General features: G+C 48.7%; 11 protein-coding genes across 11 annotated transcripts; 4 read left to right on the forward strand and 7 right to left on the reverse strand.

Moving 5' to 3' along the window:
* Positions 1–179: 179 nt before the first annotated feature.
* J7337_001445 (uncharacterized protein) lies at positions 180–2,394 on the forward strand (the record flags this gene model as incomplete). The annotated part of the gene is made up of 4 exons (XM_044819186.1): positions 180–1,088; positions 1,136–1,521; positions 1,573–1,893; positions 1,947–2,394. 4 exons carry the CDS (start codon positions 180–182, stop codon positions 2,392–2,394), a joined length of 2,064 nt encoding a protein of 687 aa, XP_044686888.1.
* A 381-nt stretch (positions 2,395–2,775) lies between these two features.
* J7337_001446 (uncharacterized protein) lies at positions 2,776–5,298 on the reverse strand (the record flags this gene model as incomplete). The annotated part of the gene is made up of 2 exons (XM_044819187.1): positions 2,776–5,012; positions 5,067–5,298. 2 exons carry the CDS (start codon positions 5,296–5,298, stop codon positions 2,776–2,778), a joined length of 2,469 nt encoding a protein of 822 aa, XP_044686889.1.
* A 1,002-nt stretch (positions 5,299–6,300) lies between these two features.
* Positions 6,301–7,326, reverse strand: J7337_001447 (uncharacterized protein; the record flags this gene model as incomplete). Its single annotated transcript, XM_044819188.1, has 2 exons — positions 6,301–6,833; positions 6,891–7,326. The coding sequence occupies 2 exons, from the start codon at positions 7,324–7,326 to the stop codon at positions 6,301–6,303; spliced, it is 969 nt and encodes a 322-aa protein (XP_044686890.1).
* A 579-nt stretch (positions 7,327–7,905) lies between these two features.
* On the reverse strand, positions 7,906–9,416 carry VPS30 (Vacuolar protein-sorting-associated protein 30; the record flags this gene model as incomplete). Its single annotated transcript, XM_044819189.1, has 2 exons — positions 7,906–9,281; positions 9,332–9,416. The coding sequence occupies 2 exons, from the start codon at positions 9,414–9,416 to the stop codon at positions 7,906–7,908; spliced, it is 1,461 nt and encodes a 486-aa protein (XP_044686891.1).
* Positions 9,417–10,144: 728 nt separating this feature from the next.
* On the forward strand, positions 10,145–12,969 carry J7337_001449 (uncharacterized protein; the record flags this gene model as incomplete). The annotated part of the gene is made up of 2 exons (XM_044819190.1): positions 10,145–12,842; positions 12,890–12,969. 2 exons carry the CDS (start codon positions 10,145–10,147, stop codon positions 12,967–12,969), a joined length of 2,778 nt encoding a protein of 925 aa, XP_044686892.1.
* A 745-nt stretch (positions 12,970–13,714) lies between these two features.
* J7337_001450 (uncharacterized protein) lies at positions 13,715–15,005 on the reverse strand (the record flags this gene model as incomplete). Its single annotated transcript, XM_044819191.1, has 6 exons — positions 13,715–13,828; positions 13,877–14,296; positions 14,350–14,544; positions 14,600–14,778; positions 14,835–14,876; positions 14,933–15,005. 6 exons carry the CDS (start codon positions 15,003–15,005, stop codon positions 13,715–13,717), a joined length of 1,023 nt encoding a protein of 340 aa, XP_044686893.1.
* A 1,213-nt stretch (positions 15,006–16,218) lies between these two features.
* Positions 16,219–17,647, reverse strand: J7337_001451 (uncharacterized protein; the record flags this gene model as incomplete). The annotated part of the gene is made up of 2 exons (XM_044819192.1): positions 16,219–16,710; positions 17,345–17,647. 2 exons carry the CDS (start codon positions 17,645–17,647, stop codon positions 16,219–16,221), a joined length of 795 nt encoding a protein of 264 aa, XP_044686894.1.
* Positions 17,648–18,211: 564 nt separating this feature from the next.
* On the forward strand, positions 18,212–19,833 carry ATG14 (autophagy protein 14; the record flags this gene model as incomplete). The annotated part of the gene is made up of 3 exons (XM_044819193.1): positions 18,212–18,788; positions 18,837–19,648; positions 19,738–19,833. The coding sequence occupies 3 exons, from the start codon at positions 18,212–18,214 to the stop codon at positions 19,831–19,833; spliced, it is 1,485 nt and encodes a 494-aa protein (XP_044686895.1).
* A 554-nt stretch (positions 19,834–20,387) lies between these two features.
* J7337_001453 (uncharacterized protein) lies at positions 20,388–21,361 on the reverse strand (the record flags this gene model as incomplete). Its single annotated transcript, XM_044819194.1, has 2 exons — positions 20,388–20,819; positions 20,873–21,361. 2 exons carry the CDS (start codon positions 21,359–21,361, stop codon positions 20,388–20,390), a joined length of 921 nt encoding a protein of 306 aa, XP_044686896.1.
* Positions 21,362–22,028: 667 nt separating this feature from the next.
* RPS11A (ribosomal 40S subunit protein S11A) lies at positions 22,029–23,083 on the reverse strand (the record flags this gene model as incomplete). Its single annotated transcript, XM_044819195.1, has 4 exons — positions 22,029–22,097; positions 22,153–22,391; positions 22,563–22,738; positions 23,046–23,083. 4 exons carry the CDS (start codon positions 23,081–23,083, stop codon positions 22,029–22,031), a joined length of 522 nt encoding a protein of 173 aa, XP_044686897.1.
* A 162-nt stretch (positions 23,084–23,245) lies between these two features.
* Positions 23,246–27,798, forward strand: J7337_001455 (uncharacterized protein; the record flags this gene model as incomplete). The annotated part of the gene is made up of 3 exons (XM_044819196.1): positions 23,246–23,455; positions 23,509–27,094; positions 27,143–27,798. 3 exons carry the CDS (start codon positions 23,246–23,248, stop codon positions 27,796–27,798), a joined length of 4,452 nt encoding a protein of 1,483 aa, XP_044686898.1.
* Between the last annotated feature and the right edge of the window lie 68 nt (positions 27,799–27,866).

Here is a 27,866-nt window from a genome sequence, read left to right on the forward strand (position 1 = left end):
TACCCCAAAAATGGATTTTGAAACAAAAAATTTGGTGCCGGAAGACCCAGCTTCTGGACGACCTTTGCCCGCTTCGGCTTCTCCAACATCGGGCTTCCGTCCGTTCTTCCCCGCCTCCGCCGTCAATGAATGAGTGAATGAATGGATGTCAAGAGCCAGTAATTGAATGGACGTCCACCATGACCGGCACAAACTCTCGGATCCCAATGTCATACTCATTCGACCTTCGTGCGCCCATCAGAAGAGAAAGTACAACAACCGTGTTACCGACCACATCTGCAACATCGCCAGGCTTCTACTGCAACTCGCCAGAAGAGCCCACCTCCCAAGACGGTCAAGATCACGATGATGCTCAATCCCAAGGATCGGGTAAACGACAGCGGCGACTGGCCACCACCGACTTCACCCGCAGGAAACGCGCTGTGACGGCTTGTCAATTCTGCCGTGTCCGTAAGACAAAGTGCGATAATGTTCGTCCAACTTGTGGCTTTTGTGTGCGACATAGAGCCAAGTGCATCTATTTAGACGCAGACAGCGAGATGGGAAATGAGTGGGTGGAAGATGCAGTTTCCAATCGTCAGATACTGGACCGCCTAGATGAAATCAAAGAGATACTCCAGAAAACCAACGACTCACCTCGACCTTTCTCAGATGTTGAGCCTATACTCATTAATACCGAAGCCCCCCAAACACCTGCAGCTGGCAGCCCATGGACAAGGTTCTCTGCTGGTGCACAATACGAAACACAAAAGCGATCACAAGTGCAACCGCACGAATCTGAACGACTTCCTTTTGCTGCTCTACGTTGTGAATCCCTGCTTCAATGGCCGGCCCTCAGCAACATTATCCCGAGCGATGCCCGTCACATCGACTCCTTCCCACTAAGTCCGGGATACCAAGAAAGCAGTGTACAGAAACCAAACAGTACCGGGAAGGGCATTGATGAATCCTCATTTGTCACCCTGTGCCGGAAGTTTCTTGCACATGTACATCCCCGAAATCCGGTTCTGGACGGACAGCAACTTATGAGGCATGCTCGTACGACAGAAGAGAATGGTCTGAAATGGGACACTTCATCCTGCCTCGTTGTAAGCCCGCCACTTCCCTTCATATTTTACCAATCTAACAATTTTAGCTCTTGTCATGTGCTCTGGCTGAATATACTGGCTTTTGGATAAAGCCAAATGAGTATCTTGTCCTGCCAACTCGGGAGCAGCTTCAGCAAAGAGACGACCCCGACCAGGGCCCCAGGGCTGAACCATACTATGCAGCGGCGCAAAAGAGGATGGGTCTTCTTGGGAATACTATTGAAGATATTCAGTGTTTTGTCTTGGCGACCATCTTCGAGAAATTTGCCTTTCGCCCGTTGAGGGCGTGGTACTACGTTCAACAAGCCTGTTCTCGTCTGGAGATTCATCTGCGCCAGCGTGGTGAAAGACCCCGGGTACCTTTTCGGCAAAACAACCCGGCAGACTATCATCTAGAGCAGAGACTCTTCTGGACCTGTTTTCGAGCAGAAAGGTCAGTAATTCCACCAATAAATTCGATAGTTGAGTATTGATCAGTTCGCAGTGAGCTTGTCTTTGAACTAGGATTGCGACCAAGTGCCCTCGAGAGTTTCTCATACCCAGAGCCGCTTCCGACACCCCCACAAGGCCTATTAGCTGGAACTGGGCAGACTCCAAGAAGCGAAGGATCGCATATCGATCAGGATGAAGCGCAACGCTCTGTCGACGAGCGAGGGTGGTACTACTACCTGTCCGAAATATCCATCCGGCGTACGGTCGACGAGACCTTGAACCTTTTGTACAGAAACGGGGAAGGGTATTGGATGAAGCACCCAACATACTTGATTCGTCAGTATCATGAATCTGAGCAACAGATATCGCAGTGGTAAGTTTCTACTTGACTTGGCGTGAAATACAAGCTGACGCACCGAGTTTTAGGCATTACCATCTTCCTGTTGCAGTTCAGTTTGAAAAGGATAAACTTCCAGAAGAGGAATTTGCATCTGCTCTTCAAGGCAGGGCATCCCTCTGGCAAGAGTATACGCTTCGCCCTATCTTTTATTACCTGCTGCACTGTTCTCAGGATGATCCTGTCTTTCCTCAAGTACACACCCTTGCGCTCAAAGAACTCGATATCTGCGCCAAAATGATCCATCGTCTCTCTTTCCAAGGGCGTCATGGCGGTACATGGCTGATATCTCGTAAGATTTTCCTAAGCGCATGTATTGTTCTTACTGCTGCCTCTAATCCGCACCGAATTCATCCTCCTGATCAGTGGCAGATGCTTATTGAACTTGCAATACACACACTGGAGCGTTGGGCAGTGGATGCTGTTGATGTTGAACAGATGGCCAAGATTTTGAGACACATGTATCAACAAGTATGAACAATAATACATAGCTTAATGTATAATTAACAATTGAAAACTCTACTAATGATCATAGCTTGTTGTAAACTCCAGTTTTTGTATAATAAATCACTAGGTTTAGCAGACTCTGGTAGAGGTGACGGAAGACCCTGTAGGGAAAATAGCACTTATTTGCATTTCTCCTCTTACATCTTGCTATCGTCACAAAGCTTTATTTAAATCATGAAGTTCGTGTATTCAATCTGGGGTCATAAATCGTTACTGGCTAAAGTACTAATAAAGAGATTTCTGAATGGACGCTGAGCCTGCGAAACATATTGCCTGACTGCATGTATCGTCCAAGTAAAGGAATAAAATCACAATCACACATATTAAAGAGAGAATTTGAGTCTCCTCGTCTCACTCCTCGTCAGAATCGTTGAGAGTCTTCTCGAATCCCTCAAGGGGGACTGCGGTTTTGATGTAGTCGCGGAATCCACGGCTCATCTTCACAACTGCCCTGAGATGCTTCTCACTGATTGTAACCCGCTCCAAATTCTCCCCTTGAGCTTCATTCTCGGCCAGAGCGAGGGCTGTTTGCATGGCATTGCGGATCTCTCGCCCATTCCATTTCAGACTACGAACATCATGGCTGTTCCACACAAAGTCGCGAGCCGCACCAGAAACATGGATCAAACCGTTTGAATCTCGACTCAAGCGATCAAAGTTATGTGTCCAGATGCGCTCACAGTCCTCGTGAGTAAGACTCTTGTAATGCAATGCGACATGAATACGGCTGAGGAATGCAGTATCGAATGACTGAACACGATTGGTCGTCAGGAAGAGAACTCCGCGGTAGTACTCGAGGGCCCGAAGAAACACAGATACAAGGCCGTTCCGGGTAATATCCTTAGAGCGGCGGCGCTCGAGGTAGACATCCGCTTCGTCAAGAAGGACAAGAGCACCATAGCGTTGACCAAGCTCAAGAAAGTAGCTCAAGTTGGCCTCAACATTGAACGAGTCGACGCTAAGATCGCCACTGGTAAGTGAAATAAGAGGCCGATTGGTGAGCTCGGCGACGCATTCAGCGGTGCACGTCTTTCCAACGCCAGGTGCACCATGGAGCAAGAAGATTCGGCCTTCTCCTTTGTTCTTCACAAAGTCATTGCCCCAGGGGGACAGCTTCCCGTCTCCCAAGTCAGCAGCAAACTTTCCAATCAAGGCCTTAACAGTCATCTTGACCTCATCGTCAAGAACAAGATACTTGAAAGCTTCCTTGTCCGTCTTCAGCTGCTTCAGGTTGGCGATGTTCAAGTGACCCCATCGGCGGTCGCCAAGGAGGAATCCTGGCATAGTCTTACTGCACACAAGATAGAAGAGGTCACTATCTGGGGGAGAGTCTTGGGTAGGATCAAGATCTTCGAATCCATGATACGGGCTTTCGGTACTATAGCTTGGGCGGTTTGCCATACAGGCATCGCAGCCACATCGCGGGAGATCCTTGGGAAGATGGTCCTTGGAGGGAGGCGCGGTTTCATTGTAAACCGGGACGCGATGGTAGCGACCTCCACGCATGTTATCGGGTCCTTGATTATAAAATGTATCAAACCCGGGGGCATCACATATGACACGGCCGCACATGAAGCCGGTTGGCCCACGGCATTGTCTGTTGCTGGGCCCAGAATTCACAAGAAGTCCCTCGTAATCCATGTATGTTGGCCGCTTCAAGAGCTCCCAATAGAGCTTGCCTAGAGCAATGTTCTTTTCCTTCATTGCCATTCCACCTTGGGCTTCGAGGTCTTCCGGCCAAAAAGCTGCAGGGATGATGGAAAGGCTCCCGATGGCTTGCTCACCAAGCCAAGGAGAGAGGTTGTAGCTGAACATGAAGCGATTGACTTTTGTACCGTTTGACTCAAGCATCCAGCAATTAATGTTATACACATCACAGGAGTTGTTGTTTCCCTGTCCAATGGTGACGCTACTGATAACATATGGGGTCCAGATATCATAGCGTTTTGCGTAGAAGACTTCACCTGGCTTGAGCAGAAGCCAAAAAAGATCAAAGGTAGCCCTTGGGGTAGCAAGTTGATGACGACGCTCCTCACGACGGATCTCATCGCCGAGGTTATCGTCAAGGAACTTGAGGAGAACGTCGATATGCTTTGATGTAGTCGCGGCGTAGTCAGTGTCATGGGCCAATGGTTGGTTATCCTTGTAACGGGCGAGCTCCTGTCTATGATGGTAGAGGACCCGGTAAGGGGCATTGATCTTGACAGGCTTGCCGTCAAAGCTGACGTAAGGATAGTAGGCTACTACGGCCTTGAGGGCATTGATAAGGTGATCTGAATGAATGATCATGAAGGGACGGGAAATTTCTGGACCAGGAACCTCGGGATCTTGACCTTCATCGGGGTAGAGATTGTCGTAGCGATAATCAATGTTCTCGAATGCTTCAGTAATCGGCCTGTCTTCCTGGTCTCGAGGTCCTCGAGACCGACGGTGGATAGGGATGGGGGAACGGCTCCGGGGTAAGACCTTCGTGATGATCTCGATAACAGGCTTCTCATCTCCAGTTGCATCGTCATCGACTACGAGGTTGATATCGCCATTGAATCCATACGGGGGAACATGCTTGAAAGCAGCGTCGCTCTGACGGCCTGTCATACGGTTAGCTCAATATCAACATTGAGAATACATGGCTGAAAACTGACATTCTATGACATTATTTTGCCAACCGAGATACTTGACCACATGAAGGACGTCTGGCACTTTGCCATCGATCTTGAGGATTTCTGTTTTTGGGCACACCCTGGGCATAGAGGCCATGGGCGGACTATGTCTATATCTCGGCCTGGACCTAGGGGGGATGTCCTCGAAGCTCACGATGGAGCTGGTGTCATCGCCCTCGACGACGTTGAGTTCATGAGGCTGAGGAGTACCCATGATGATTCCAAAGAACAAACAAGCTTATAGAGAGATACGAAAGTCACAGGAATCAAGAAGCAGTTATGTCAAGAGAGCCCGAAGATAAGAGAACAAGTCGACTAGGGAAGAAACCGTGAGCATCCTGTCTGCTTTATAGAGCAATTGACAAAGCTGTGTAAGCTGAGACTGGCCTACCACGAAATTGAGAAACATTCTACCCAATCAAGGAGTTCCGCTGTCATTAGCTATGGTACCAGTCAAGGCAGCAGCGCCTAGTTCCAAGCCCCGGGCTGTTTGCCTTGAGCAAGTGTAACACAGTTCTGGAATAGCCTACAGGGAGGCAGGAAACCGTAGGACCTCAATACCAGATGAGAGAAAGTTTAGGCAAGCTTGCTCAAATTGCCTAAGCTTAGTGTGGTCTTTGAAGAGGTTATTTTGGCATCGCTATCACTGTCTACTTTCTTACTCCCTGGGTGTAGCACATGGAGATGTTGGGAATCCCAGCTGCAACACAGCCCTACGAGGCAGTGCTGGAGGTCAAAAGTGGATCTGTCGTTTGATGTGTGGGGTTTCATAGGTAGTGTGAACCTATTGTGAGGTAGTGAGGTGAGGGGACATACATATGTAAGCTCCCAGATCATTACTCCATCAAACAGCCCGGTCATTCACTCCAGGGACCAGTAGACCTTATCGACGATATTAGGCATTTTTCTCTTTGGCTTGAGGTTGCTGTCTCGTCTCATACTGAAAAAAAAAAAGAAAGAAAGAAAGAAAGAAAAAGATTTGAAATAAGTAAATCATTTCGCCTTATTGAGTAAGGAATCAACTCTCAATTCTTGGTTGCGTGCAGGAGTAGGCTACCATCCACGAGGTTGCACCGCCTTCCAAAATGCTCCATAGTGAGTGAGCCTTGGGCTACCTTACTTACCCCTCCCTACCTTACTATATGCAGCCATCCATCGGAACTATCTATGTGGTCCTGCAGGCCCATCTGGACCCAAGCAAGCCAGCAGAGAGCTCTCAGTGCATAATGCTCTCCTGGTATGCCCCCATCCGAGGTTGATAACTTGACATGTATGTGATCACTCTATGGACCAATCCATCGAGAGTGACTGCAAATTGAGCGTCGGGCCCCTGAGTCAATCCTTGATTGATTACTGCGCGAACTAGGGCGGCGAAGTGTCGACGATAACCTTTCTCAATTTCAATGTCTGCCAACTGTTGTTCATTGGGCCCTCTTGTGAGTATGATCAGAGGTGAATGGGGAAGCTCGTCCTGGTCGGTGGTTTCAGTGTGACCGTAAGGCTGCAACAGCTCATATGAGGAGCAGTTGTTCTGTGCAATGTACTTCTCGAGTGGAAGCAGAATCTCCCGGAAGCCATACTGACAGCCTGTGACGTCGATCAGCCATTGTTCTCCTGATGAGTCCAACGTCGCTTCAATAATGGTGTGGAACTTCCGGTCTGTCATGATGCCATCAGGGGGGTGAAATTTGATAGTGAGGGGAGGATTCTGAATCTCAACAACGGCGACATCCATTCGAGAAACAATTCCTAATCGATAACTATTAGCAGGATGACCCCTGGATCGCAATAAACGGCTTAACCTACCGGCCAAGAGACCCCTGGCCATCGGACCAAGGAGAGAAATCGCCATAGTACACTGGTTTACTAAAAGAGCAGCCTGTTTGTGATCTTCAATACCTGTGAGGTGGCTCGGGAAAGGATGGCGCTCAATTCGATTCGGGGTGTGTGTGAGGACTAGAGTTCCGTTGTCTTCGTCATGTTCAATCCTTGTCACATGAATGTCGTACACAACCTCCTTGTACGCCAAAAGTGCTGCCTTGAGTAGCTCGGCCGTACGTAAAAGAGTTTTGCGTCGTTGTAGTTTGTAGCAATACTCTTGATGAGTTGGCTCGTGAGCTGCCTGGCATCCGGGGCTGCACCAGAAGGTAGCGACAGCATCTCCGTCGTGGTATTCTGGAGCTCCTACGCAATGAGAGCAGCACACGGTTGAAGCCTTGCCACAATGAGCGCAACTGCCCATTTTGAGTGCTTTACAGAGGATGCTTTAGGTTGAAGAAGTTGGGAATTGTTGTGAATGTAAGGGCTTAAAAGGAGAAGAGTAGCGAGAGCGTGAATCACGAAGAATAAGTAACTCCCTGAGCTCCTGATTTAGCTTGGCCTCTTGCCAAGTATGTATTGAACAAGCACAATAGGAAGTCATAGGTAGGCCTTGATAGGTACCTACCTTACTTATGCGTAGAGTGAAAATTGAACCTCTATATAGAAGGAATGTAGGTAGGTAGACGTGCTCACAATGGGTGACTACCTTACCAAGGAAGCACTAACCACTCTCGTTTGATACGGGCCGAAACAAACAATTTGAATTTTTGCGTTTTTTTTTCTTCATGGAAATGAGGTAGAAACCCCATTTTCAGCTTATTTCTATTCATGATGCCAAATGATTCTTTGCGACCGAGTAGGCGCAGCCTCTATGCTCAATTTCCACCCTATAACGCCGTCCAGCTTGTCCAAAATTCCACCACTTTAAGTACATCAGGGAGACACAAGGAGCCCAGCTCAGAGAACCCCAAGTTCCTTGATTAACCAGCAGCGTACTTATTCAATTCCCGCCACTTCTTGCGTTGGAGGTGACGTTGCTGGCGTGCGCGAGCAGAAACTTACAACACGTCAATGTCAGCTTGCACGCCTTCGTCCATCCATCGTCTTGGGCAATGCCGAGTTTGATGCTGACATCGCCAATCTTGTCGCCGTCAATCTTATATGGCAAGCTAAGAGGTGTACCAGTTGCATCTGTTTGCCTATGCACATACGCGCCCAGCTGTCGCACAAGCTCCAGGAACCCAACCATGGCGTTATCAAAGCGTCGGTGCATGAAGGTTAATCCTAGAGGCATATCGCCAGAGCTGTACAACTCGAGTACATGCTTCTTTGGGGGTGCGTTGACAGCTCGACTACCTAATCGGCTGGAAGAAGGGCTTGGTACTTCGTATCGGATGATTCTTGACGTACTTCCCATAGGCTGCGGGTCATATCCATCGAATCTGTAGGAAAGCTTGTCCGCAACGGTAACCAAGAGTAGCAGTGCGTGTCCCCATGCGGCGTTGATTTCTGGCCAATCTACCGGTTTATTAGAAAGACGTCCAAGCCGAAGACCGTTGATTGTCGCGAAGCTCCCATCGTGGCTGATACAAAAGGTGTCATTATATACGTTAGATCGCTGCAGCTTTTCTAGGAGCTGGGAATCGTTGCTGTACTTGGCGTTGATGCTGTCCTTTTCCGCCTGGAATTCACCCATCTTGGTGGCAAACTCGTTTCGTTCCCTCCAGAACTTCTCCTCCTCTTTGTCAAGTTGTCGCGACTCCTCCTCAAGAGCTACAAGCTCCCCGTCCAAAGAAGTCTTTTCCGCCTCCAGCTTCTTCAGCTCTTCCATAGCTGTTGCTCTGTCCTGCTCAGCTTTTCTCAGCGCTTCCCCTTGAGCTTTCATGTCTTCTTCGCTTGGTTTGTTTGCTTTCGCCTCCTTCAGATGTTTGACATAGGCGTCTCTTTCGCGTGAAGCAACCTCTAGCTTCTTCTGCAGGCCCTCAACAAGCATTTCCGTACATTCAACGCAGATAGGGTGGTCGATATCGGATCGCGCGGATAAGATTTCGAAAAGTCGGTTGACCCTTTCCATCTCGTTTCCAACGGGCGCGTCGACATTATCACCATTACTTCTGGCAGAGCTGGCACGGCGCAATGGTGTTGGCATAACGGGAGACTCTGTAGGCTGACTCGGGTGAGTCATCTGGGACTCTGACAATAAAACAAAAGACATAGAGGAATCGCGGGGATGCCCTCCATGGTTGCGCTTGAACGTCGGTGGCCCAGTATTTCTTGAGACCGTTTCGTATAGAGACTTGCGCGCTTGCTCTTGTGGTTGCGTAATTGGTGGGCTCGTCACAGATGATTTCTTAAGGGTCTGGGGAGATGTCGATGCTGGCGAGCAAGGTCAGATACAGGCGCAGAAAAAGGATCAGGCCACATACAAACAAGCACATCGTAGGCGGCTGGGTTGAGGTCCTCGAGGGATCCGTCCAGCCTAAGAGGCTGGCGGCATTTCTGGCAGTTCATACTTGGGTTAACGAGCAGACATTGTTCAAGGCCGGTTGCTGAACGAATGCGCTGTACAGAGCTTTTAAGAAAGAGTGTCGAGCCGTTGGTGGGAAAGGTAGGGAAAGTAAAGAAATGGCCAGAGTAAGGTGTGGTGGATGTCTTAGCGGTGACGTCGGGTTATGTTTAGCATTGGGAGCCACGAGCCAATGCGCAGTTGATCACAGGGTACTGAATGACAGGTGAAACTTACTGTAGTTAAGCTACGGACTATATAATTGCTTACACAACAAGTACAGAGTAAACAAAAGGAAGTATTACAAAGAAAGAGCTATCACAACTAAGCCTGACTCTCAGGTTCTTTCATAAGGTCACATGAAGCTATCGAAGGTCGATAGCATCCAATCCACATGATAATAGTACTAGGTACCTAAGGTAGGTAGATGGATGGCTTGCATTAAGCTGTAGGTACCGCCTGTCCTAGGTTAGCTGGTTAGTAGTGAACCCCGCTAAGTTGATCGATAAGATCTACATGTGTCCAAGTACTTTACGCGATGCACGGCTCCTGATGGCGCGTCACAACGCGTCTAGACCCTTCAGTTGCTCCTCCAACGAAACATCGTCATCAAAGAATGCAGGAGCCATCTAATGGAAGGCTACCATGCATCCTCATAAAGAATGGGCCACAAAATCATGCATGATTTAATTTCGACAGAGATTCCTCAGGGCTTGTTATGACCATATTGACAATGGAACCACCAACAAAGAAAAGGCGACGGGGCTCCTCAGCTCAAAAAGAGGTTCAAGATGAAAGTGACGATGACGAACTTGCGTCACATCCTCAAGAGATTAGGATGCGCCGAGATCCTGATATTCAGCTTGCTCTCAAGCGGGCGAATGCTGACCATAAACTGCAAGCCACAATGGCTCATATTATCGAAAAATACAGCCGGGACTTTAAGGGTATTGGTGACGAAATCGACATGAACACTGGAGAAATTGTGGTTAATAACGGTCATTTGCGTAATATGCGTGATGAGGGAGATGTTGAGGGACTATGGATGGATGGCGATAGTAATATCGACGAAGATGAAGGAGTTCTGCTCGAGGATCTTACGGATGGATATTTCGATGGCGAAGAACCAGTCAAAGGAGTGCAACATTCTCAGAGCGACAATCAGAACAACCAGGAGCCAACGTTTGCAGAACAAGGCGCGCCAACGGGTCAAAGGACTCACAGCGAAGTGTCCCGGGAAGCACTACAAGCTGATATGGGTACGACCATGGATCACTCCCAAATTAACAACGCCATGTTCCATGCCAGTGAACCTCACTTTGGTCTTCCATCCTATGGACTAGGCTCGTCAGTTGGGTTCAGGCGAACTCCCGGATTTGGGCCCTGGGGAGGAATGCACGGTTTTCCCATGCAAGCCTGGGGTCGGGACGATATTCCTCCATATTTTAACATGTCGCCGAGTATGCCAGGGCCTTGGTTCACCGGAGGAAGATACGACTTCCCTACCCATAACGGACAGACGTCGATTTGGAGTCTTAACAGGGCCAAGAAGACGAAGCGGGCTGGCTCTATGAAAGCATCCTCCAAGCAGGCAATGAGCAGACACCATAGCAGCTCTCGTACGGAAGAGGAGGCAGTCGCAGATGACCATCATAAATGCATGTCTGAGGAACAGTCACGCGATAATCAGGAAGGTCCGGTCCCTGACAGAACTATAAATGATACCGACGAAGATGATGATTTGATGTTTTCTCAGACTACTGAGGTAGCGTCGACCCCTGAGGCGAGTCTTGTCCTTCCAACCAAAGAATCACCTGCGAAAGGCGAGGTTCATCGACATTCACAAGGGGCACTGGAAGGAATCAATGGAAATGTAGTGAGATTGGCCCAACAGAATGACGAGGAAGACGATTCTGGTCGGAGACGGTCTGGCCGAGCGAGGAAGCAAACTGAGTATATGGGCAAGATCTCTTGGGACGATGCCAAAGAATGGCAGAAATCAGGCCAGAGGTTGAGGGTGGAGCTATGCAAGGCTGATCCAGTCGTTCGCAAAGACTTCAAGAGTGTCGATCATGTCGGCGATGAGTGTGCCTCGTCCTTGGAGGAGCTTCAAGGCAATGCGCTGGGAACAATAGCACCCGAGAGGGGGAGGACCTCCCAAAGGCAGGTTGTACCAGATTCACAGGATACCGCGACTCCCTTCAGCAGCGGTGCTCCTGAGGCACTGGAGCGCAAGGTAGGGAACGACAGACTCTTTGCTTCTGATGTACATACTGTTTCTAGCATGGAGCTTTCAGACGACGAAGCTCCTCTTGTTCTTTCAAGGGTCCGAGCACCAAAACGCCAGGTAGAATTTCGAAAACCTCTATCGCCAGTCATGCCAACAGATGATCGAATTCGAAGCGCTGGGCCCATTGTCTATGTTGCGAGTAGTTCACCAAAACCCAACCAACGAGCAGCGCCCATAGTTGAGCCTACAGCTGGCGGTATACTGAGCCAGACAATGGAGCCTATTAAGCGCAAGCGAGGAAGACCCAAAGGCTCAACACGCAAGGTTCAAAAGAATACTGTTTCCAGTACAAAAGTCACAACAAGGGGCGCCGTACAGCTTAATGCTGGAGCGCCAAAGAAATCGAATCCTGCAAATCCCGGTATTGAAGCTGGGTCCAAAGATCACTCGACACATGCTGTGAGGGGCCATGATTGTCCGGATCGCGATGAAGAAGCCTCACAAGAATCAGATCATGGCGATGAGGCGACTGAAGAACGTCCAGTAACACGTCAACATCATCTAACGAACGAACTCAAGTGGCTTCTCAAGACAAAACCCAAGAGCCCAGTGTCTTATAAGCCACAAGCTAGAGCTTCAGATGATGCCATCAAGCTTCGGCGGACATGGGAAAGGCTCCAAAATTCCAACAACAGCACAAACGAGTCAACAGAACTCAAGGAGGATGTTTCAGATGACCAGGAGGAACGGCTAGTACGTTTGACGCCATCCGAGCTGTTGCAGGAACCAAATACAATTTCGGAGGGGCCTATAGAAACACTGGAGACCGTTATAGCCGTCGGAAACGAGCAGTCATCTACCGCTTGTCCTTCCTCGCGCGTTCATGTTGAAGGAGCTCCTAACTACAGCGATCACTCTGAGGATAGTGGGTCTCGTCTTGACGACAATTCCTCTGATTATGCACCTCCTCAAGACGAAGCTGCACATTATGACGAATCTCTGCCTGAATTGCCTCAAGCTACCATGGTTCAAGGGGTATCGACACCGCGGAAGCCGACGGATACAAGGGCTCCCCTTACAGCACCCCCTTCAAGCTCTCACAAACCACACACCCCTCGACATGCTTCCATTCGTACTACTCGTGCACCATCATCACGCCGATCCCTCCTCTCATTCGTGTCGGATTCGGAATCAGACACCGGTGAGTCTCAGGATGAGTTAGCGCGCAGAGTCAAATCAACATCAAAGACAGCAAGCGTCCGTCCTTCAACAAGGAGGATTTTGCGGGCAAGTGCCCTAACCAGAGAAGCCCAAAGGACACCCAGTAGAAAGCGTCTCCATGAGATGTCCAGTCCTATCAGCACTATTAAGACACCTAGGGGCACGTTACGAACCTGTGGTCTAGATGGTTATCAGTGTGGCCGAGACTTTTGCTTCTCTTGTATATGAATGGTCGTTCTGATTTTACATATTACTTTTGGTAGAGAAGACTCTAGATAATAAAGCCTTGGGAGACCAATATACAACAAGCAAACATAGCGCTGTGGTTTTATTTGAGGCTTACGCTACTCGAGAAAAAGCTGACCCAAAAGCATAAAAACCTCCAGCTACAAAGTAAAAAAAAAAAAAAGTTAGGAGTATTGATGGTTAGATTAGCCCTCGATCTCAACGTGCTATAACCCCCAGAACCTGGAACGCCGAAACCACATTGCCTCATTCCACATCGCCCCTGTAACGATGTCCGAGATGTCGCTGCATGTCACGCAAGCTTCTCCTCATTACACCGAACCGTTTGAGTCATACGTCATGCCAAGGCTGTTGAATATTCTCATCCAGCTCCATTCTCACGGAGTCCATCTCACAGAGCCATTGAGTCGGCGCGCTTTCATGGCGGAAAGGATCAAGGCAGATCCGGCTGAGATATTCTCTTCCTAGTATGGGTGTATCCTATCAGGGACGGAAAACCGACAAAGGAAAGCAGTAACCGCCAGTCAGAGTATCATGGGTTCAGGGTTGCCACGAGATGGATCGCCAGAGGTGATGAGTGTTGGAGAGCTACGACTCCAAGCACTCTCAAGACTTGTTGGCAGCGCCATTAGCAGCTGCAAGGTGTTGCTTAAAAACCTCGGGATCACGGACGGGGTTGAAGTAGGGGTGCGCTTGCGCCTCCTTGGCGGTCAAACGCTCCTACACAAATGTTAGATCAGACAGGAGATGTTGAAGCTATAAACAAACCTGATGGTCGTATCGCAGTAGCTTGTCAAGGAAATCGATGGCCTCATTAGAAACAAATCGCTGATTTTCCGAGGTGACGAAGCTATGCCATGGTTTCTTCTGGAATCGTCCAAGAATGTCGTCATATTGCGCATCCAGTTCAATTTCGTACTTGTCGATGTAGTCAAACAGATCATCAGTACCAAGAACCTTTGCAATTTTCACAAGCTGGTCCGAGTTACTGTTCCCATGGAAGAACGGCTCCTTTCGGAAGATCATAGAAGCAAACATGGCTCCCAGGCTCCACATGTCGAGACTGTAATCGTACTCCTGGAAATCGACCAGCAGTTCTGGGCCCTTAAAATAGCGAGAGGCCACACGAACGTTGTACTCGGTACCGGGGTGATAAAATTCGGCCAGGCCCCAATCAATGAGACGCAACTATGAACTGTCAGTGGGCTCTACGTCAGCCGTGTCATGGCAGATTGACCAACCTTCCGGTTCTCATGATCGATCATAACGTTATGAGGCTTAACATCTCGATGCATAATACCCTTGCTGTGGCAGAAGTCCAAGGCCTTGAGGAGCTCAAAGATGTAGAACCGGACATCGATGTCATTGAACTTGGGATAGAGGCTTCGGAAATCGGTATTATTGACGTGCTCGAAAATGAGGGACGGCGTCTTACTCTATTTGTGTGGTCAGTTACATATTGCGATGTCAGTTGAAAAGGTTGGCACCAACCTGCGCATCCCGAACAACGTCAAGTAAGGCAACAACATTGGGACCCCCGGCCAAATTCTGGAGGATCTTGATCTCGCGCTTGATCTTCTTCTTCTTCACAGGCTTTAAGACCTTGACGACGCACTTCTGGTAGTTGACGACATTGATGCCTTCAAAGACTTCCGAGTACTTTCCACGACCTACAGACGCACAAGGGGTCAATAACTAAGCAACGAAATGGACGACAACGGCATACCGATCTTTCTGACGACCTCGTAGTTTTCTAGAGCCCCCCAGCCTACATGTTTATCAGCTTCATTGTCAAGGGAGTTCTCACGTGGGGTGAGGGCATACTGATGTTAACACTGTCGTAGTCCCAGTAACTGCGGGGCATGCTCTGGTTGACATCGGCGTAGACGCGCGCCATGATGGGCAGAGATCGAGACTGTGGCAGGGAGGCGACGCTGGCGGTGGAAGAAGATAGTGTCGCGGGACGTCGACGACGGTCGGAGCGACAGAGATGCTAAAGATGAGAGGTTGAGGCCGAGGTAGTTGTATATCTAATTTAGCCCAACCCAAGGTCTCTAGTCTAAGAGGCTGAAGAGGAGAGGCGGCTGGACCTGCTTTGACTTGGTTTGCAAAATCAAGGTGGGATGGCATTTCAGGTCGGGCCCAGCCCAGCCCAGATTTGCCCCGTATTTTGGCGGGCGGGCTGGGCTATGATTCGCTGTAGCGCTTATCGGCCGCCCCGCGATAACACTGGCGAATGGGCACGAGTACCTCCAAATCAATCACAAGGCAAGCAAATAGATGGTGGCGTGTCTAGGATCCAAATTGAATGGATGCGTGATAGCTGTTTGTTTCTGGCATTCACTTCTTATTGAACAGTTACTAACATACACAGTCTAGAAAGACTTCCAGGTGTCACAGAAACCGTGAAGCGCTTAGGCTATCCAAGGCCAAAGGGTCAAGTCTGCTAATAAATGTTACTTTATGAACATCTTGTCGCCATCTAAACAAACATAGTTATCCCATGCTCAAGGAAGCTAAGTCTAAGGTAGGTCGAGATTATATGTAGACCCATCTCCTAGGGATATGTAGTTCGCGAATATACTTGTTTCCATTTCTTCTGACCCCGGCCGCGTCCCGATAACAAGAATTTAATATTGGGACCAAAAATCACATTTGCATCACGAATAGGCCTCGAATAAAATACATGGCTTGCGATCCACCAGTCAAAGCGCCTACCTCACATATTCATTGGCCACTAAAAGACATATAATACGTACAAGCTACCTTGTGAAACTTGTCAAACTGGCCGGCTTTGCGGAATCCTACACCACAGTCATGATTAGCAACATAAACAAACTGCTTGCTGGGAAGAATACGAATAAAAGTCTCATATTTCAGAGAGAAGATTAATTGTTCGACATTTCAGGGTTGCAGAGGTGTCAATATCAGCAGGAGCCAATACGTCGTCCACCTCCAGCCCTGATCCGACTAAGGATGACGATACAAGGGTTTTCATCATAATGAGATTCAAACACACTGGAGGCAGAATCAACTTACAATCGAAATGTCTTGGCGGGTAACGTTCGAAAGTTCAAAAGCAGTATCCCTTGTTCATCCAGGGAACATGCTTAGTCGTATTCCAGCGAGTCCAAGCCTTTGTCCACAACGTCCCAGGTTCGTTTGCGCAAGTCTGGTTTCGGTTCGGGGCGAGGGCGCTGAAGACCGTTCTTCTTCTTCTTTCGTTTCTTATTGCTCTGGAAGGAAGCGGGTAATAAGGAAGACATGTTTTTGGTTTGCTTTGAAGTGGGGGTATCATTACTCAAATCCATGACGTCGCTCGACGGCGCTGTTTCTTTCAAACCCAGCTGTTTCGCTCTTTCTTTCTCTTTGCGTTGAGTTTCGAGTTCTGAATGTCGAAATATCTCGATTTGCGCATCTGTCAAAGTCCTTTTCACACCATCCGGATAATAGCCCAGGCTATCGTCCTCCTCCTCCTCCCGAGTATCGTTGACGGCGTCATCTTGAGTTTGATCCTGGGAGGGCGAGTCTACGAATTCAGATCCGAAGGCGGCGACGGCTGTGTGCGAGAAATGGGATTCGTGGAAAGCAACGAGATCATCCTAGAAGTATCAGTAAAGTATCAAACTGCGCGTATCGGGGTAACGTACGGTGGAAATGCTGGGTATTCCATGCGCATTTGTTGTATTTCCATTATTTGATTGCGGCATGTCTTGTTTTCTTTAACGCGAGATCAGGCATAACTTGGGATTTGGCGAGATTGGCGGAAGACGCGTCCAGGCCGAAATTATGTCACGTGCCAATGCACCAACATCGATTTGATCCGGTGTGAAAAGATAAAAATATGTCCTGCAGCCTGGCAAGCAAAGTATGTTGTGTGAAGACAGTCCAAAAGTTTGATGATGGAGCTGGTTGAAGCTTCAGCCATCAACTCAGAGCCCATAGATGGCTCACTGGGACTTGAGAAGTGCTAGAGCACTCTCAAAGGCCCTCACAACTTGATCATCTGCAAAGCGTCAATACTTGGTCAAAGGGTGGGATAAAAAGCACGTCTGGCTCACAATGCTGTTGTTTCCGTTCCATCTTGTTTTCAGCGAGATTCACAAAGCGTCGTCGTGTTTGCAGGCGCTTCGCTGCCCGCTCATCATCGTGCCCTGACGCTGACGCAGCCCAGATTTTGAAGTACTCCCCAGATGTTAGTTTCACCAGTCTGCATCATTGCTCAGAAGAACTTACCTTTGAGAGAGCATCCGCCTCCTTCAGAATCTCCCGCTCTCGCTCATCTGCCTCTTGCAAAGCAGCCTCATAACGCGCTTCAAACTCATCCCAGTCAAATGGTTCTAAAACACCAGGGGTATCTGGCAGATCAGAATTGTTGGCATGTCGATCATCTTGAGGCTCGGGTGTCGTTCTATTAGCATGCGGGTGTCTCTGGATGTTGCTCATGTTTGAATCCTCAGGAGCAGGGACAGTGGGTTTGATATCGTCTTGACTGTGACTGTTCTCGCCGTCTTGTTGTAGTGGAAGTGCTGTATCCATGTTGGGCATTTCGCGTTGAATCACCAGGGGTGTTGTCGGCCAAGCAACAGGGGTGTCTGTTAGGAACGTGCAGCACTGTCGAGTGAGTAGCCTGATCAACTGTCTTGAGACGTTGGTAAGTGGTCTTGGATCTTGTATTCCACAAAGCGGTGATTTCTCTATCAAAGCTTACTGAGCTCAGTGAAGGAAGACTGATTCCCGATACCTAAATGGTGAAGTTAGGTAAGGTATTTGAATCATTTACTTGCTCACTAACAGGAAGTCTGAAGTGTGTGTGTTCCTGCATTTTTTGGTTGGCTGCCTGTGTGGCTTACGTTCATGCGCCACAACATTGTCACTATCAATGCTCGACTCGTGACTCCCATCTTCTACTTCAAAACCTACAAGTCATTGGCTTTCACTTTTACTTTTACGTTCACTTTCAATCGCTTATCTCGGGTTTACGAAGATGCTCCCCGGCTCTCTTGTTTCATCACCGGAAGGCTGAACGTGATTCCCTGGTCTTCTTTGATCAACAGATAAGGACAACTGCCTGAACGCAGGTGGCAAAGATACAAAGCCAGTATGGACTGCGATATCTGCCATCGTATTCACGACCCAGAGCGTCTTCCGTTTCTGTGCACCGTGGACGCCAGAAACTCGCTTCTCGATGGTCGCATAAGCAATGTGGAACTTCTCCTGCAAAACGAGAGTCTCCAAAATGAATTAAACGAACTATTAGATGAGACGAGCGCCCCAAACAAGTTTCACAGAGAATCACTACAGGCACAACAGCGAACAGCTGAAGACAGGACGACCCAGATTTTGGCCGCTGCCGATAAGCTCAGAAATGACATCAAAGCTGCCAGGGAGGAGATCCAGGCCCGGAAAGCTGCGCTCTCTCGTCGCAAGTCGGATATTGCAGCTGTGTCTGGTGGTCTGGTTGAGCGCAGAGTGAAACAGCAAAAAGATATAGAAACGGACATTGGCAGACTTAGGTATAAGTGGTCTCGCAGCGCTGGCGACATGGCTCGTACACGATCTTTTCTTTGTATGGAGGCAGCCCGGCTATATGGACTTGAACGTGTCAAAGAAGGCTCTACTGGTAAATATGAGTATTACCTTGGCGGGATTCCCGTTGTTGATTTGGCCACAATGAACTGTAGGCTCTTCCACGACTCTTTCGACTATGTACTAACTCCCTTTACAGCATCAACACCAGAGATGATCTCAACATCTCTCAGCCACATTTGTCATATCCTGATGCTCGTATCACACTATCTTTCAATTCGTCTTCCTGCGGCAATTACTCTTCCTCACCGCGACTACCCACGACCAACCATCTTCAATCTCTCTGCTTCTTACGGATCTGAGGATCCAGTATATCCTAGTCAGACAGGAGCAGGGAATCCTTCTCAGTCCGGAGACACAGAGTCCCAGCGTGTTTCACGTCCAAGACCTCTTTTCATTGACAAGCCACCAGCGCTGTTGGCCAAGGAAGATCCAGCAACCTTTTCATATTTCATAGAAGGTGTGACTCTGCTCGCCTACAACATCGCCTGGGCTTGCAGTACGCAAGGTGTTTCTATAGGTGATAGGACTCACTTTGAAGACATTTGCAATATGGGGCGCAATTTACACGAGCTCCTCACAAATCACCAAAATGTTGGTGCAAATATCTATCCTTCATCATCTAGCAAGAAGGATCCCAGCGCATCCAAGAATGAAACCGATGCCCATGCCAGCCGCATGGGACAATATTCCCACGGCACAACTTTCTACTACCTGGGCGGAGCTGAAGCTACCGAGTTCAGTAAGACATTCAAGCTTCCCGGTCCGATGAAATTGGCCGACAAGCTGAGGAAGAAGCTGCTCAGTGAGGCGCCTGCCCCTGACTGGGAAGTTCTAAATGATGATGCATGGAAAATTGAAGAAGAGGTTGTTGATACGAATCAACCCAACAAAGACTTGCGAGGTAGCAATAAGAATTCCCCCGTTCGGGGAACGAGTGGGTGGATGAAGGTAAAGAATAGATAAAATTACTAAGAACAATACATAAGCAATTACTTATAATTCATTGAAATGCCAAAAGATAATGCTAATAAATGCAGAACAATACTAAAGCTCTAAGACATAAAGATGGCAAAAGATATGGTTCCGCCCGGGATCGAACCGGGGACCTTCTCGGTGTTAACGAGATGCCATAACCAACTAGACCACGGAACCGTGCTAATTCGTTTATGTCTTAATGTTTGTCCCATCATTCTCAAACTATCAATAGATACCAAGTTCAATCTCCTGCTCTAGGGTAGCATAATATATAATATTAAAGCTAGGGAGTATAAGGAGACAGTAAAGTATTTCTATATATAGGTAGGCCTTATATAGTTTATTAAAATAAAATTTAATATTTTATTTATATTTATAAGATTTATATATATAATAGCAGTAATATATTAATTATAAACTAAGTTCTGTATACTAGAATAAGCTCCTAGCTGCAAGTCTTAATTGGAAATAATACCTCTAGCTTATAACTTAATTATCACAGTATATATAGAATTTTAATAGAGAAATCATCTTTAGATATAATGTTTTATAAGAGACCGGAATGAACAATAACCGATTATTGCATTTATAACATTGGTACATTTATTTATTCATGTAGTCTTACATAGGGGCATGCAGCCTGGAGAGCTATGCCAATAGTCTGCTCATCATAATATACATGACTGTACAGTATGCTTCTCTGCCCGCCGTTTTATTTCCCAGATTTCCCAAACAAAGCTGCAATGTAATCTCCAAACGTAGATGTTCCTTCTGCCTGCCGCTGTTTCCTCTGCTCCGCCTGTGTATCCCAAATTTTCTGAACGCTGCCGGCGACCTCGGCCTTGGCCTGGAGATCGGCACGAAGAGCAGCCTCTTCAACCGCACGCTCATCAGCTGGTAGCTTATCAAGTTGTTCCTTCCATTGCTGTTGAAGTTCTTCAGTGGGCATGACCGCATCTTTCTTGGCTTTCGGCAAAGTTGTCTGGAAGACCGGCACGGGCAGTCCTTCTGCCTTAGCCTTCTCGACTGCCTCCTCGTGCTTGATCATTCGCTGATAAAGAGAGTCGGCGTGCATTTGGATATCCTCTTCCACCTCAGGCGATCTGCCTACCACCGACCCATGGCCCAACGCTCTCAGAAAACGCTAAAACATAGTTAGAAATGGGATGTTGAGTAAGGCGGATGTGGCCCACATACTGATTGCATCATATAACACCTCTCGAATTTTCGAACTTGATGTCTACACATCTGTATTTGATCCTCCCAGCTTCCATGCTTCATGCAATTCACCCACTCCTCTTGGTATTCAGCACAATTTTCCAACGCTGCCTTGCCAATGGCCTCTTTTCGTTCCTTGTATGCCTCCAAGACGCTCATTAGCTTCTCATGATCGGTTGCGGTCTCTGCCTCAATCTCGGCGAGCGGCTGGTAGTTCTTCCAGAGGTGGGCATATCGACCGTCTTGATACAAGCTTGCTGAAGGTACGACTGGCTTCTGTTGTTCTGTAATTGTCGCCACTGCATTGGCATCCCGGGGCTGCTGATTTGTTGGAGGAGGGTTCGTAGGTTGGTTCGAAGGGTATTTGAGGGGAGATTCTTTCTCCAGAAAGTCGCGAAGGCTTGGATCGAGTTTTGAAAGAGGGTCTGACGACTGGCCGGTACCAAGGACCGAAGATATCCAACCCATTGCAGCAAACTGGTTTCTCTAAACTGGCACCAATCTATGGGAAAAGGGTTGGAATTGAGTTCAAAACTGGACTCGAAGTTGACACTCCAAAAACTAGACTATAGCTTCAACTGCGATAGGTGGAGGTAAGAATTTCAGCGAAACACTGTACGAAGCACTGTATACCAACGCCATTTTTTGTAGTTCATCAGGCGAGACTAAACCCATAGGATCCAAAGATTCGAGCCGGTCGACATCATAATATCAAGCATCTAGGCCAAATGGGAATTATTCATATCATTGTCATAACCATTTATTTGATTCAGGCGAACTGGCACCTCATCATCAAACTGCAGTTGCATCTATGTATCATGGAGTCTTCACCACACACAACCGCATCAGATAGGTCAAACAACAGTTCCTCACGGCACTGGCATTTCTTGGTCGGCGAATAGTCAAAGGTATGAACGTAATCTTGAGATCATGAAGACCCTTTTCCTAGCCATATCACGCCCGATTGTGAACCATCAACCCAAAACAATTGTCTTCGTGAATCCTTTTTTATTCGCGATTGCATCTATAGCACAATCATTTGCAACGCAACATCCGGTGCCCGACCCTTCAGGAGAAACTTCCCATCTCTCCTGATGCTTATCACGCCGAAAAAATGCCAGAAGAAAGTCCCAACTTAAAACTTAGAGAACTTCTTAACAGCCTTGCCAGTTCGGGGCAGGACGCGCAGGACGTTGAAGCGGACCTTAAATTATGTTAGCGAGCATCCCTGATACCAGTTCGTCTGTTCTAAAACGTACAGTCTTGCTGAGGGGTCGGCACTGGCCAACGGTGACCTGGTCACCCTCCTCAACACGGAAAGCGGGGGAGACGTGAGCGGCAACGTTCTTGTGTCGCTTCTCATAACGAGAGTACTTGGGGATAAAATGCAAGTACTCTCGTCGGATGATGATGGTGCGGTGCATCTTGGTGGAAACGACGGTACCGGTCAGGATACGGCCACGGATAGAGACGAGACCAGTGAAAGGGCACTTCTTGTCTGTAGATACAAATGTTAGTGATGCGCTCAACGTGTTATTTTATTTGCGCAAATCTCTCCCAGCACGGTCGATTGGTGTCGCTGTTTGTGTGCCCGTCGTTTGGCAAAATTCGTCTTCTTGTGCTCCTGCAAGTCCCAAAATCTCAAAATCTCAAAATCTGTCGAACGTACCGATGTAGCTACCCTCAATGGCGGCCTTGGGGGTTCGGAAACCCAGACCGACGTCCTTATACCATCGTCGGCCACCCTTGCCCGGTCGGGTGCTCTTGGTCTTGGTCTTCGAGTTCTGGAAGATGTGAGGCTGCTTCTGGAAAGCACGCTCCGACTGGACGGTCAACTCGGTCGCCCTGATGCAAAGGTTAGCGACTCATTCGGATTCGACATCGTGTATTCATTCGGATTCGACGCTGCAGTTGGGCTGGACCGTCACTGACATCTTGAATTATCCTTCTCGGGCAGGTACCGTAACGAGATGGCGTGTGGTTGAGCTGGGTGAGACGAGGTTGATATTGGCTATGCTAGGCGGAAGGAGAAAATAACACCAATTTTTGCGTGCCTTCCTTAGGTAAGGACAATTAGGGCTTGGAATTTTCGCGAGGCAGGTGCAGAGACACTCACGTGACTTTTCCAAAGATCGCTGTGGCTCAGGCTCACGTGAGAAGGCGCCATGGCTGTGATCGAAAGTGGGCCATTTGAGGTTGATCAATGCCAGCCCCACTCTCCCCCCTGGCAGCCAAAGTAAACAAAAACACGCGAGATAGCCAAGTCACAGCCCACTATCACTTATCGTCGTCGCGCTTCAGGTTGGGGGTTGACTTTTGACTCGATAAAACCCAACGACTCAATTACGCATGATGGCGCCCGCCGATGCAACTTTGCCTGCTACAAGGCGCACGCGAAGATCAATCGGTGCCCATACAGATGTTAATAAGGCGTTCGAGAAAGAAAATGCGACTGTCGACGTCACAAGCTCGTTAGCCGCGAGCCGCAAAAAGTCGAGGAGCAAGAGTTTAGGTCCTGGTGGCTTGGATGCTCTCATGAAAGCCAACGGAAACAGAAGAGCTGTGAGACATGATTATTTTTTACTCCAGAGATAAGTAATAACTAATAATTTCAGTCTCTTGCAGTCCCATCAAGAGCCCCGCGCTCAATTCTCAAACAAACCATGCCGATACCTGAAATACCGCCTATGAAGCCGAGACAACCCGATCTAATTGACTTTGGTGAACCGACAAAAGAATTTTCTACTCCGAACAGCACGGATAATAGCGGCTCCAAGATCGCTGTCAAGACAGAAGAAGAGCAGCAAGCTGCAGCTCGGGAACGAGAGGAGCGTGAGCGTCGCGATGCTCGTCGCAAATCTCTTGCAAACCGTCGCGTATCTTTTGCTGCCGAGGCAACTCTGCACACGTTTCATGAAGTTGAATTTAACCAGGACTCGACGACGTCTACCGACTCAACAAGGCGAAACTCAGCCTTTTCTAATGCTGCAACTCAGCAACAGGAACGCGACGATGAAGAGAAGAAGCAGAGACGAAGTTCTGGACTCCCGCCAGTCAATTTCCACAACTCCGAAGACGACACTGCGACGACGCTCTATAGCTCAGATTCCGAACCTGCAGATGCAGTCGAAGAGGTTGCCGATGTTGAGGAAGATGGCGACGATGATAGCAGTGAATCCGACGATGGAACGATGATGACTGTCGATGATGTGACCGGAACAACAGCTGCTTCAGATCGATCGGTAGATTCCGATGGAGAGTCATCCACATTAGATGAAGCCCTGAGACTGGCTGCGAGAAGGGCTGGCCATCAACAACTCCAAGATGATGAAGACGACGACCTTGACGAGGACGAAGAATATATCCCTATGTTTGGATGGGGCAAGGAGAACAAGAACAACATTGCCGCACAAGATCAAGAAAACTTACCGCTCCCAGCTCAGACTCAGCAAGATGAAGCAATGCAGGATATGGAGGATGCTACCGGAACCAACATGAGTATGGACATGGATATGGACATGACACGCGCAGTCGGTGGTATCATTAAACCCCAGCCTGCACAGCAGTATGACCCGGATGAGGATATGTCTATGGACGTCACTCGTGTAATAGGGGGCATCATCAAACCCCAGCCCCCACAAGAATATAATCCGGATGAGGATATGTCTATGGATGTTACGCGTGCATTTGGTGGTATTGTCAGCCAACCCCAGAGAACCAACGCTCACAATGCCGATGAAGAGGAAGAGGACACCCCAATGGAAGAGGCTACCATGGACTTCACGACCGCAATAGGTGGCATCAAACGTCCAGCGCTCGAGCAAGATGATGCGTCAGACGGCAACGAAGACATGTCGATGGAACTCACTACTGTAATGGGTGGAGTCCTGTCACAAAAGAAGCGGAAGAGTATCGCCGCTTCTCGGAGGCGTACGGTCAACCGCGCTGAAAATGAAAACGATGATGATGATGCCCCCATGGATATGACTCTTGCAGTTGGCCAGATCCTGTCAAAACCCGGGACTGACCGCCTAGAGGACAATGAGGAAGCGGATGAGGATGAGGATGAGGATGAAGGTGAAGCTACAGTGGGTATGGATATGACCACCGCCATTGGGGGTATCCTCAGTAAAGCGGCAGGTGGCTCACGGGACCTGGACAAGCGGGTTATGGAAGAGGAGGCTGATTGTGCAGATAGTCCTGATGATATACTCCAGGCCGCTATTATCAAGAATGCAGTTGACGAACAAGCTACACCAACACCGAACGATAAGCAGACCAAGACACCAAGCCCCGAACCCTCAAGGACTCCAAGGAGCGCTCCACGTAGCATCTCTGGTACTAAAATCTCAACTCCTCGAGTAAACTCTCGAACTTCTCACACACCTTCACCTGTAAAAGCAACAACAACAACACCGCAGTCAACCAAAGCCAAAACACCAAAATCTACCAAACTAGCTACGCCTCAGCTCGATTCAGTTGTATCGGAAAAGAATGCTACACCTCGCTCTACACAACGAAACCCTCGCTCGGCTTCGCCAAAGCGACCATCTTCAGTCAGAACGACAAGAGCTAGTTCAAGGACCCCATCGCCTGTCAAGTCCACTCCAAAGCAAGGTCTTTTCCAGGATAGTTTTAGGAACAGCAACCGAACTCCGACAATTATACTTACACCCCAACGAAGCTTGTCAGGAATTGGGGCTGACCGGGCCGGACTTGGATCCCCACAGGTCGCTGCGCTTTTCGATCGACGAGGCTCCATTGGTGATACGGCTACGAATTTCGTGCCGGGAAAGCGTGCCGTCATGTTTGAAGACCCTAAGGAGCTGACACAAGAGATTGACCGTGAGGTACAGGAGGAAGAAGATAAAGAAAACCGCAGAAAAATTCTTGAGAGGGAAGCCGACGGCGCCGAAGCCACACTTAACCTACGAGAAATGATTGACAGCCTCAGTCCTAAGCGTAAGCCGCTCAGGGGTCGTAAGAGTCTTCATGTAGGAAGTGCCAAAGGTCTTCTCGGCAAGCGACCCAACGAACTCGACGACGATGAGGGTGAACCAGAAGATAACGATGGTGTCAAAAGACTCAGAGGTCACCAAGGAAGCCCAGTCAAGAACGTCAGACTTCAGCAACCGCCCTCCAAAGAGGAGACGACGGGAAGATTGAATTATTCGTTCCGACAAAGCCTGCAACCAAACACTGCTACACCGACCTTGTCCTCACCAGAGAAGCTCGATGCAGCAACTACGCCAAGGCACCAGGGTAGATTCAAGGAGGTCGAAGATGATAGGGCTGGGCACCAGGTGAATTTCGATGAAACCCCAATCAGAGATGCGGAGCAGCTGGAGGAGGAAGTAGAGGCAGAGGCCGACCAGGACGGAGACAGAATTCATCTTCAGGATTTCCTAAACATGACCTCCATTCGCTTCATGGAGCTGACAACAACCAAGCGTCGTCACACGCAAGCGCCTGGAACCCTCGACAACGGATTCCTTGATGATGGTGAAGAGGACCTTTCCCTCGAACGTTGTGTTGTCGCTGGAGCTTGCACAGTGCCGATGCTTGAACTCTACCAGCACTCATGCCGTGAGCTGAAGAAGTATATATCGGAAGGCCGACGAATCGTGAAGGAAATTGAGACCGACACCTTTGAGGAGAACCCGCCTCTGTTCAAGGAGTATATGGCAGCCACACCTGAGATCAAGACTCTAATGGACAAGCAGTTTATGAATGTCAAGAACCACGCTCGCTTGTTAAGCAAAGCCATGTGGTATGAGTGGCGAATGAAACTTCAAGAGGGATTGAAAGAAGGTCTTTCAGGAATTGACGATGGTATGGAAACCGACAAGGAGCTTCTGAATAAGCAGAAGAGTCTCCTTGATTCCGTGCTACCCCCGATTGTGGCTCGCTACAAGTCGCTACTAGAGGAAAGAAATAATCTCGAGGAGATCGCTCGGGAGCTTGCTGACTGTGACCCTGCCGATCTCGAGGCTGCCCGCGACGAGCTGGTGTCTCTTGACGAGGATGTCGAATACAAGAAGAAGCGCATCGCAGAGCTAAGGGAGCAGTTTCAAGCATCAGAAGTTGAAGTCGAGGACTTGATCACGCAGAAGCAGAATTGCGTCGATGAAATCGCAGAGTCCGAGAAGATACGAGAGGAATGTCGTGGCTGGACAAGCACAGAGGTCAATAGTCTTAAGGGTAAGTCTCGATAAATCTGCTCTAAAGTTGTGACTAACACAGTCTTAGCTCGAGTTGATTCCATCGAGAAGCAATATGGCTGGTCAGTGACTGGCATATCTGGAACTGTCCTATCGATGGCCTACAGGCGTGAGATCGAGATCGTTTTTGATATCGCCGCGTTCCAGGAGCATCAACCGAACTCGAGAATTGATCTCTGGTATATCGCTGATAACCGAGAGCAGAATGCACTTCCCAAGACGACAGAGAAGGAGTTCTTCTTACAGAGTATTCGAGATTACGTTCGTGCGCTTCCTCATAGCCGCACTGAGGTTGCCCACCTCCTAAAAAGTGTCCAAAATGCCTGGGACAAGGCAAACCTCGTCTCTTCGCAACTTGTCCGACTGAACGCTACCTTTCCCACGGCAGTAGAGAAAACATCCGACTCAAGCATAGCCATCACAACATCTCTGCTGCTCGTGCCTCTCGAGACACGCCTCGAAATCAAGCTGGGTCTCCAAGGCCAAAGCAGCGCCGAAGCACTCAACGTGGTGATTGCACCTGATGCCAAGGTGCTGTATGGTGAACACTTTAACGTACTCAAAGTGACTGAATTTCTAACCACACGGATTGGCAAGTTTGTTGGGGCTGGAGAAGAGCAGTGGAGTGACGTGATGGTTGAATTGCACAGAAGACTGATTGCGAGAGGTCGCAAGGCAGGATAGTGCATACAAACCAGTATAATGAGTGACGATGGGACCGGGTATTGGAGCATTTGGGAACAAATCACTGG

The sequence above is a fragment of the Fusarium musae genome, chromosome 1, assembly GCF_019915245.1.
Source record: "Fusarium musae strain F31 chromosome 1, whole genome shotgun sequence".
Lineage (NCBI taxonomy): Eukaryota > Fungi > Ascomycota > Sordariomycetes > Hypocreales > Nectriaceae > Fusarium > Fusarium musae.